The sequence below is a fragment of the Solea solea genome, chromosome 18 (assembly GCF_958295425.1).
Source record: "Solea solea chromosome 18, fSolSol10.1, whole genome shotgun sequence".
Taxonomy (NCBI): domain Eukaryota; kingdom Metazoa; phylum Chordata; class Actinopteri; order Pleuronectiformes; family Soleidae; genus Solea; species Solea solea.
The window spans coordinates 12208073-12219416 of record NC_081151.1 but is presented as its reverse complement, the minus strand read 5'-3'; the positions used below and the strand labels follow the sequence as shown (position 1 = coordinate 12219416).

Below are 11344 nucleotides of genomic sequence, written 5' to 3'. Positions count from 1 at the left end.
AAAATCAGTGTTCCTTCCCCTTCACAGCACACAGGAACGGTTGATCCATTGCTGCTTCCATCTATGATTAGGTATTATTTTTTGACTATGGTGTTTGAAATGCTTCGTTCAGTTTCAGTTTCAAGTGACACAAACTTAACAATCAAAGCAGCAGTAGATTAAAATCCCCTGAGTCCCCCATAAGGTAAAAATGCTGATTTTTGTCAATGGACCTTAGTGCAGAAGAGTCAGCAGTTTACAAACCTTTCACTGAGTCACAGGAAACCACTCATATTTACAGACATTTTTTATTGTACACTTATATAACAAAATACACTTTTACTTTAAGAGACACGGGGAAATAAAGCGGACAGTATGGAAGCCAAGCAAGAGAACAGCGTCGAGTCAGATTTAACTGAGCAAAGTATATCCTACACAGGCAAACACACCAAGAGCTGGCTCCCTCATGAAGACAATCGCGTTAAAAAGAGAACTTTGAGAGGGTTTGTGTGTGTTAGTGTAAAACACACACACACACTCCACTTAGCTTGAGTCATTATCAGCTTGCATTTCATCCAGTAATCCATCCAAGAGTCCAGATGGTCAGAAAAGCTGCTCTCCCTCTTTCTCTCTCCCTGCTACATGCTCTCCTTTGGAGAAAAAAAAAGGTTATGCCAGCAATTGACTGAGGCCAAACAGAGGAGGGACACAGATTGGATGTCAGGTGGATTCAAATGCAAGAGGGAGCAGACAAAGACCATAAAACTGAATGTCCTGCTCTGTAACCTTCCACTCTCTCCTGGATTATACCAAATTCAGGCCTTTTTTTTGGATTGTTGTTTTGCTTTATTAAAAAAAAAAAAAAAAAAAAAAAGGGACATAAATCAGGTGCGACAATAATCTCTTAGTCAAGTGCGAGCAGGGTGACCACACAGAGAGAGCCAGGGCTGTGAGGGCTGCTTTAGTGTGAATCACAAAAATGGGCTTATTTTGTTTATTACAGTCTGCTAAAGCAAATATCACAACAGTTTTATCTCTGGAGCTCCAGGCTCTTCTCAGGTGATCTACACTCAAGAGGGACTGGAACCACGGAGCTGAAGGAGAGACACGGGCTCCGTGTTCCAGGTATAAAAGTGAAGAGAAGACTGAAGAGCCTCCGCGTGTTTTCCCCCCTCAGTAGCCGTACTTGTCATTGAGGTGCGTGCGTCCGTCTCCACTCTGACCTACGAGCAAAGGAAAGAACACAGATGCAGGTTTTATTAAAAAAATGAAGAATAAAAAATAATATTATGAATAAAAAAAAGTATTATCTGAAGAGGGCTGAAAAGCCACAGACACAAAGATATAATCCCAATGTGCCACTAAGTGTCACTATGAATCTTCATCAAGAGTGAGTGTGATAGTTTTGCTTGACAGAGCCCGTTTTAAAGATGAAGGATGCAACCAAAGAGAGGCAGAAAACCCACTGCAGGTCTTTTTTTTTATCTGAAAACACCATTTTCAAATGAAAAAGCTGAATGTAGACCAAGTGCAGTCAAACTCACTTTCCACCCGTTTCCTGAAACCCTTATGTGTAAATTCCATCCAGTTCTCCATCAAGATTAAGGTACATAGGTTAGGAAAGGATTTAGGCCATAATGTGCCCGTAGATTTCTACCCACAGTTCATAGCGTGAGGAAAACAAACCAATCAGCAACCTACTGTCAATGTTTTAAAAAAATCACATAGAAGGAGCAATCAACCCTGATGTTGACATTACTAGAAAAAAAAAAAGTTCCATGTAATTAGACAATAATTAGAGGAAAGTAAGAATAATTACACACACACAAGATCCATATTTTTTGGCATTGTCAAGTTAAAATAATAGAGCACATTAATTGTTATCTAATTTCCTGTTATTGTCACGTGCAGCCTGTTGCACTCAGGCGGCAGGTGACAGAGGAGGTCACTGGAATAGATCCAGATTCTCTGCTGACTCGCGTGTTTTCGTGGGCTCATTATTAATCTGATTATGGCACTGAGATCGTTTAGTCCCGAGACTGAATCCAAACCCAACCTGGCAGCCATTTCAAAGTCTCAGCTTATCTTATCGCATTTTGAAGCAACTTTGATCTGCATTCCTCGGCGAACAATGAAAATGGCTTCACAAATGGACCATGAGGACCTGTTTACATCCTCTCACAATCACATTAAATAATAGCTCCGCCCTACATTCCTGAACTGAGCGGCACCCAATCCATCAATGTCAATTAGAAGAGTATTTCTTTGTTGTAGAAGTATGGGAACAGAACTCAAGTGGGGTCCAGCTGTCATCATTAAAGCATTCATCTAGTCTCCAGACATGTCTGGATTTCAGAGATTATCCACGTTTTAAAGCCAATTCGAGCAAAGTTTACCTGTCGGAGGAAGCCACACAGAATAATCAGGGTCGTCCTCTGGATACTGTCCTGAGAGCTGCGCTGGTGGCTGTGGAGACAAAACCATGACATGAGACCATGAAACTCAGTTTGTGTCACATTTCAAACCTGGTATTAATGCTGGCGTGATCGAATCCCAAGGGGATGAACTGAAGAACGACTGTCCACAGCCGATGTTTACATGCATCGTGAATTCATCCACACGCTATTGAATCTCACTTCCTCTCCTCTCTATGGAAATACACACAACACGTTTCTTTTCAAGGTGTTTTTGATGATTCTGGCTGAAAAGAATCGACTCTCTACGCATTAAATATTTAACCTTGAGAAAAAAAGGAAAGTCACACAGTGACCTGTGTTAATATTGTGGATCATATGAGCCCTGAAATGTGTAAAAAAGACTTTGCCACAGTTGTGCAAACAGGTGCTCACTTTGAGTCCTCTGTAACTACAACAGGTCAGAGGTCACGTTTAAGGCTGTTCAGGATGCACTTGGGTGTGTTTGCACCTTAACTGAGGGCTAAACATTTGTGATCAGATCACTAAAGGCAGATGTTAATACCAGGTATGAAAGATCTGATAGTATAATAGTAATAATAATTATATATATATATATATATATATACATATATATGTATATGTATGTATATATGTAATTATAGATATATATATATACATATATCTATATATCTATAGATATAGATATAGATATAAAGTGCTTCACAAGGTTTGAAACTACAAAATCAGGCGGCTAAAATATAAATATATGAAAAACATAGTGAGAAAAAAAGAATTAAATAATGTTACAATAAAAACTACAACTTACAACAAGCCTGTTATAGGATCATGTGCTAAGATAAAAAGTAAAAAGATTCAGAATTGATTTAAAAGAACTCTACGTCTACGCTCCTTGTCCCAGTATACAAGCACAAGTGGGGAAACATTTCATTCGTGAGTGGAGTGCTTCCACCTCCACTCCACTAGGCGGTGATACACCCCTTTCAACTTCCATCCATCCACCATCCACCACTTTATCCTCCACAGGTGTCTCTGTTGTCTTATTATTATTTTATGATCTATATTATTGTGTAGCAGTCTCTTCACAAAGCACCCAGACTGAAGGTACATGTGTTCTAGTATTTCACCTCTGACTGAGAAATTCAATTTACTACCATTGCAGTCGGACTAACATGTTTACAAGTATTTTAAAGGGCCTATTTTATGCCGGGATCAGACTACACTATATATTTGTCTTTCACCATGTCCATGTCAAGATTATCAATTACAGTGGCACGGATTCTTGTAGTGTCTTGTTCAGGGGACATTAAAGTTATGCCCACGACCAATCAACGTTCACGACAATACATAAGTTCATTGGTCATCAGAAGGGGTCGGGGCAAGTAGTTGTCAATCATGGCTACCAAAGCTACCAAAAAAAGATTATTATGGACTGTCTGTCCTTCAGAGAGAACTTGAGGTAAGTGATGTGTACAGTCGATGTTTCTGTCTGTATGTTACGCCGTGTCAGAGCACTCTGTTATGCTACTGCAGACTAGGCAGGTAAATCCTTTTGAAAAAAGATTCTAAAATGCTGGACTTCGCAGACGTTCATAATTCGGTCAGACACTGGAAATGTGTCAGTCGGTCACGAGCAAATCGCTTGTAAATCGGCCTGAATTTGTGAAGTCTGATCCGGGCATTAGTGTTTTGTTTTTTTGTAGTCATGTAAATGTACAATTCGATTCAGTGTTAGTGTGAGTAAGGAAGCACCTTGCTGGGACCCATCACTCTCTTCTTGTTTTTGGGACTGGGCTCAGCTGCTTTGGACTCTGTGAACAGGCAAGTGCGACACATTAGAGACAGGACAACAAACTTCAATTAAAAACCACAAAAAACAATACTCAATATTCATCGATACAATCTTGTTCGCACACACTTTGAGACACAACACGTACTTGCTGTGAATGTTTTGACTCAAATTTGTGAAATGGTTTGTTTTTAAACAAGTCTTTGATGTTTCCTGTGTATTAAGAACTTGATGAACTTTTTCTTAGTTAGTCTTGGTTACTTAGTGTCTGTAACATTTTACTCGGATCATTATAAATATCAACTGATTTGAATTTTTTTTTTATAGTGACAACAATGAAAAACATTACACACTTAGACTGGATGTGACTGTAGCCTTGTTGCTCTGGTGTTCAGGTTCTTGTTCCACCGCTTTAGCACAGTCTCCACCTTTTCTGGATTTGTGGCTGTGCGCTGACATTAAATCATACAAGCAAACAAAAGAGTACAGTTATGTACACTGGAATGTGCACCGACCATTAAAGGGATAGCTCGGTTTTTTTGTTTGTTTTTTTAACCATGATCATGAGACATGGACACTGTCTGCACTGAAAACAAAGGAATACATGGAAAAACTGACATTAGCCATTTATCAAAAGGCTCCCCTGATTAAAATCTACTCCTGCTTAAGGCTACAACATCATAAAACGTACGCTTTATCTCCCTGTTAGATGGACTTCTGCAACACAAAGCTGAAGCTCACTCCCTGCACCGAAGTCCATACAGAACATTTGTGCCACAAAGTGCCACAAAGTTCCATTTCCAGAGATAAAAGGCTGCCCATATCTTTTCTTATGTGGGTTCTAGGAGCAGTGGGTGCACACACAGCACAGTCAGTGCTGGCTAAGTGTCAGCACCTCATACAACCACGTTCAAAAAACTCCCCTTTAAATCAAACAACCAATCCTGTGATAAATAAAACATGGGAAAGCTGCAATTTGATGTTTACACTGCTTGTATATAAAGCACATACTATGTACAGAGGATATACTGCCACCTAGTGGCTTTAAAACACATTATCATAATTATTATTACAACAAGACATAATCATTTCTAATGAAACTCAGAATAAGCTCAGAATAGTTCCTACTTAGTCATAAACACTTGTGTCTTGTTACCTTTCCTCTCACTGGACTGTCCTTCCTCTCTTTGCTGCTTGGACGACGTGCTCTCTTCACACTTAGCTGCACTAGACTCTTCATCATTGGACGCCTGGGAGCTTGGACACAGCAGATCGTCTTTATCCTCGTTTTCCTCTGCCTCTTCGTCTCTTTCTTCCTCCTCTTCCTCTTCTTCTTCGCCAGGTGGAACTTCTTTCATGTTGAAGAGCTCCGCGGGCAGGTTGGGCCGCTTAGGAGGCAACTTCTGAAGACACGAGGAGAAGCATCATGAGCAGAGAGACAAGAGGCAGGAGGAGATCCTTTTATGTGTCACATTATTTGATGGACATAAGAAACTACACTGACCCCGATGGTACCGGTCTTCAGTTTGAATTTGCTTCCTCCCTTCATGGCTCCAAACAGTGGTAAGGTCTTCTTCGGCTTCTCGGCCTCCGAGCCACTACGTCAACACACAGCAGCGTATCTCATCAGTGTTTACATGTGATCAAATATAAAGAGACTTCTGCATGAAATCCAACAGTAAAAGCTGCTGTCAGTGAAATGAACGAGTTAAAATCTGTGTTGAATATAATAAAGAGTTATTATTACTATGGCAACCTTTGTGATGTTTTGCAGTACTCCTCCTTTCTGGGATTTGTCAAGAATTTGCCTCATTCATTGAAAAAAATCAATTGAAAACATCTGCAGTGGATTTCAAACTGACCATATGCAATTTGTGTCAAATGAGGTTAGCAAAAAAATTAACTGCTGTGCATTTCATTAACATTATTGGTTGTATTCCTTAAAACCAGACTAACGTGGCATCTCATCTGTACAGAAATATGTGCGTTAAACGCGGACATGACACAACGCTATGTAAAAATGAGGCTTCAAAGGTCTGACGGTAAATCTAGGAGAAAGGTTTACATCAGACATCAACACTATCCAATCAGGAACCAGAACTCCATAAAAAGGCAGTTCTCCCTGCTTGTTAGATTCAGCTGTTTGACTCTGAATCAATGTCCCCAATTTCACATTTCCCTCTTGAATCAGAGAATCCACATTGACGTTGGTTCTGTCCCTCACCTCGGTAGAAGCGATGGCATCTGCGCGGGCCGCGTGAGCTCCACCAGCTTGCGGAGTCGCTGGGCGTCTTTGCGCAAGTCGGCGACGTGGACGTGAAGCCTCCTGCGCTCCACTGCGTCCATCGCCGCCTCGCTTTTCACTGCGGTCATAAAGGCATCCAGCGAGTCCTCCTTAGAAGAGCCAGAAGAGTCTGACAGAAGGGATGAAGCGTGAATGAATAATGGATGGGATGCAGACAAGCCAAAACTCAGGTGACTGTGACTCACCTCCCCTTCCAGCATTTAGCTTTTTCTGGGTTTCTTCCAGCTCCTTCTCCACCTCGGACAGTTTGGCCACCTGCATATACAACATAGTGATTTACATTATAGTACAAGTGCATGTTACGTTAATATGTTTGTTGTTATAAAGGTGGAGGAGTGTCATTTGTGTCACCATATGTATGTTTACTGTTGTTAGTGCAACAAAACAACATGTTGTTGCTACATAGTCTGTTCTACAGGAGGTGCTGATGCCAATGCTGCCAAGGCAGCCACCAAAGTAAACATTAGCCCTGCTATTCAGCAGTTGTGTAAACGTTTTACACGTGTACCAACTTTTAATAAAAGTGACAAACAGCGTTTCACAATTCACAATATAATGCTACATACAGTAATGTTTCCGATCTTTTTAACCCCCCATTTCTAAGTATTTCAAGTAGGTAAACTGGCCATATTTTTTGTGAAAAACAGAAAATTGCACTTTCCTTGAATAAATCTATATATTGTGTCTCGCTGCAGGTGGGTTTTGTAATTAAGATTTAAATTGCCGTAAAAATACAGTACATATGATAGATTGTAAGAAATACTTAATAAAATCAAGCCATGGCATTTAAATGTGTTGTTTTTTTCGTGACCTAGTACAGCAGGTGTCACCGTATTTGTAAAATCAGCACCACATTGACATCACTCAGTGATGAGTCTGTCTTTTCTTTGCATCGCACTTGATATTAATGCGAGGGTGCGTATTTGCGACGCGTCTGGTATGCAAAGGCCTGCTAAACACCTCAAATATTACACCGAGTCCAAGCTGTGATGACTTAAATATGTGCATCACATTCATGTGTTTGAAGGCATGATTCAAAAGTGGACTGATTATTAATCTGTAATTAATTTTTGTATCCCCATGTTCACATGAAAACAATGATATATACAGTACATGAATGTATATATCTATATATTAATGATGCTAGTCTCATGTGTTGATCATAATTAAAGGTTTGAGCGGGCCTCAGAGGATCTCAAGCATGGGCATGGCTGCTGTAGAGGATTACAATTTGGATATTGTTTCTTCAAATATGAGGTTTTGAGTATTTATTTTTGAAAGTTTATTGTTCTTCTGTAAAGTGTAGTGAAAAAAAAAGACTAGGGCTTCAGTTTTAGGATTACAAGTGAGCCAAGGTAGGTCATACCCTCACATCCCTTCACGTTATACCCAGGATACTTGTGCAAATTAAGCTTAAATACATTACATTAGCAGCCCTATGCATTGAATCGCTTTTTGACCCAGGGGACCAGAATCTAACCAAACCAAGCCACATTGAACAATAGGTAACATGTTCCATTCCCTGTTTTCTCACATTCCTGTCTCTCTAAGACCAAACTAAATATTCTTGTGGAAAAAGCTGCCAGTTTACCAATGACTCATAGGTCTCAGGCCGCTCCGAAATCTTTCCAGCCTTTTTCATTCGCTCCTGCCTCTTCCTCTCCACGGTGCCTGTTCGATCCAGGAAGGTGTCATCATCACTGTCGTAGTAGTCCTCGTCTTCCCAGTTCTTCTTCTTGCGTTTGCGGGAAACTGCAAACAAAATGATTTAAAAAAACAGGAAGAGAAAGATTATCCCTGACAACTATAGGAGAGAATCGCCCTGGGAATGTTGGTGGGATCATTTTTTAGACATTTTCACCTGCTTCCTGCCGCAGCAGCCCTCTGGCTTCCAACATTCTGCAAGCCTCCAGGCAGCACTGGACGGCTGTGTCTTTCTTCTTCCCTGTGTGGGTCACCTCAGCAACTAGTTGTCGGCCCAAGGCGTCATCCACTGGCAGTCTGACAAGAAAAAATAAATAAATCAACACAAACTCAAGAGGTTTACACTTAATGACCTGTTTGATGTGTCTTACTTTATTCTGCAAAGCCACATGCCATGACTCTTGTCTTCATACTCAAACTCCAGCTCTTCACCTGAGAGAGAGAGAGAGAGTATCAACACTGATGTCAAGTCAAGGAAACATGTTTCTTCTGCATTTCATTCATAATATGTGATGTTTTCCCATTTAACGACAGATAAGAATGTATGCGATCAATGAGAAGCATGTACAAAAACTCATTCTCAAGTACTTAAAGTCATTATCGCCACAGTGCGTCAAAAACTGGTTGCATTAGCTTTTCTCTGTCATTCATTTGGAGAAAGTGCAGCTACAGCTTTTGAACTAATTTTAATGACATTGGTATTCTTCATTTGTTTCCACTGGCGTTCCTTATATTTTTTGTGTTTTGGTTATTTTTCTGTTATTTTGTTGGGATTATGAATGGGATTCATGGCTATGGATGATCAACTTCATAGTATTATTGATTCCTTTAGAGTTTTTTTTTTTTTTTTTTCCTGTATCGGTCTATAAATTATTATTATCATTATTATTATTTATTTATTTATTTATTTATTATTGTCCCTCAGACAACCGTGTGTGTGCGTGTGAGGGAGGTCGGGTTGATTTTTGTATGAGCCTTTGTCTGACACTGAAAATCTGTCAAAAATAATCATAATAATAAAAATGTTCTTACTGTATGGTTTGTCTGAACCTCACATGTAATTAAGTTTTATACTAGCAGAGGGTGGTTATCGACAAAAAATCCAGGAACATGACCTTTTTAATTATGACCTAATTAATTATTTTTGTTTTTGATTCTTCTCTGACACCATTTTTTTTTATTTTTTTTTTTTAAACTATTGATTACTAACCTGTTCAATATCAATTTAGGGAGGCACAACATTTGCAACCATAATTCTCACCTTCCCTGTCATAGAAGCCCTGCAAAGCCTTCTTGGGGTCTTTCAGGTATGCAGCCTCTTGATCCTCCTGGAACTCTGTCGAGAATGGGTTTTCCTCATTCTCATCTTCCTCTGGAACAACTTCCTCATCTGCAGCAGAGTGAATTCAAATGGATAGCGTGAGTGAAAGGGAAGGAGGCAACCTGCCTTGGTTACTCGAGGTTTACACCAGCTCAGTGAGGATGACAACACAGCAGACATGTAAACATGAGCTCACCCATTCCCCAGGAACAGCCTGAATCTTCTTTGGATGGTTTGCCCTGGTGCTTCTTTTCCCCTTCATCCTTCTCCTCTTTCTCCTCCAAGTCATCATCATCTGAACCATCTCCCATCATCCTTTTCTCCAGCAAATCTTTCTGTTTGCGGGTGCGCTCCCTCAGCTCCGTCACGGTTAAATCTGACTCCTCCTCCTCATCAAACTCTGGACCCTGTTGATGCAGAGTCAAGAAAACTACATTTTTATTTCCCATTTGTATTTGATACATGGCAACTTATCGATTATACTTTTTGGTCACTCATATGGAGTGTTAACAATGAATTAGGAACACTGTAAATAATCACAAGATGTAGCTCTTGCATCTGGAAGTCTGTCTTAAATCTAAAAGGAGATGACAAGCCAAACATTACAATTAATCAATGAATTGATTATGAAATGAATCGATCAATATGATCTGTTTGAGTAAATGGTTTGTATGGTTTGAATTTTATATAGAGCTTTTCTAGTCTTGATGACCACTCAGAGCTGCTTTACTACAGTTTTGCCATTCACTGATTCATACCATTCACCCACTTTCATGCGAGCTGTCAGGATATTATTTGATATAAACAAGTACTTAAAAATGACAAAAATAATAGTTAGTTAGTTGTAGTTAATCATACAATAAATATTTAATCAATAGCTGCATTCAGACATACACAGACTTCAGGATATGACTCACCTGCAGGATAAAAAGTCTCGTGCTCCCACCAAACTTCAAAACGTGACCCACGCGGAGTCTGATGTAAGTCTTAGGTGGAATCTTGTTCTTGTTAACCACGGTACCGTGTGTGCTGCCCAGGTCATGGACGTAAAAGCCCTTCTCCTCCCCGACACACTCCTCCTCTCCGGCCTGCCCACGGTACTGGATCACGGCGTGGTACCTGGAGATGGACGGGTGCTCCAGAGACACATCACACACGGGTAAACGTCCGACCACGAAGAAACTGTTATGGGTCAGAGGCACCGTGTCCACTATGGTGCCATTTTTGAGTATTTCAAGCGAGTAAGGAATATCTGAAGCCCGGCCACCCCACGGTGGCTCTGTGTATGGTAGAGGGGGAAAATTTCCAGCTATGGGTCCTTTGGGAAGCACCCTGGGTTTAGCGTCAGGCTTGTTTTTGACAGTAGAGATACAATTGTCCTTTTCGCCCCCGTTGTCCTCTTCTTGGCGTTTCCCCACGGGTAAATTTTCATTAGGAGGCTGTGGTAAAGTGTCACTGGTAGTTTCAACATTTTCGACTTCGTTGTTTTCCTTCACGCTTATTGTTTCGTCCGTCTTTGGTTTAGACGAAGAAGCGACGTTACTGCGTTTGCTGGCCACAGAAGGTGCAGCGAAAAGAGCTGGTTTCTTAAACGGGTCATCCGTTTGTGGTTCAGTTATGGTCGGGTCGTTTTCTCCAGGTTTGTCACCATTTTCTGTCACAGAACACTCTTCAGTTTCCACTACAGAGCTCATTTCTTCATCTGTGTTTTCCATGCTCATGTCTGACGGCGGGGAGGCGGCCATGGTTATTTGGTGCAACTGTCAAAATGGCCCGGGTCGTTGTAAATTGTAACAACAGTGAAAAAAACA

At 40.6% G+C, this 11344-nt stretch overlaps 1 protein-coding gene across 2 annotated transcripts; it reads right to left on the bottom strand.

The window, feature by feature from the left end:
- Positions 1-268: 268 nt before the first annotated feature.
- On the bottom strand, positions 269-11281 carry slc4a1ap (solute carrier family 4 member 1 adaptor protein). 2 transcript variants are annotated; one of them, XM_058616110.1, is made up of 14 exons: positions 10451-11281; positions 9730-9940; positions 9474-9602; positions 8584-8644; positions 8370-8509; positions 8100-8260; positions 6694-6763; positions 6428-6617; positions 5708-5801; positions 5360-5606; positions 4557-4655; positions 4167-4225; positions 2376-2445; positions 269-1202 (listed from the first exon to the last, which is right to left on the bottom strand). In XM_058616110.1, the coding sequence occupies exons 1-14, from the start codon at positions 11276-11278 to the stop codon at positions 1153-1155; spliced, it is 2409 nt and encodes an 802-aa protein (XP_058472093.1). In that variant the 5' UTR covers positions 11279-11281; the 3' UTR covers positions 269-1152. The 2 variants fall into 2 exon arrangements, with proteins under 2 accessions (XP_058472093.1, XP_058472094.1); XM_058616111.1 differs by lacking the exon at positions 4557-4655.
- Between the last annotated feature and the right edge of the window lie 63 nt (positions 11282-11344).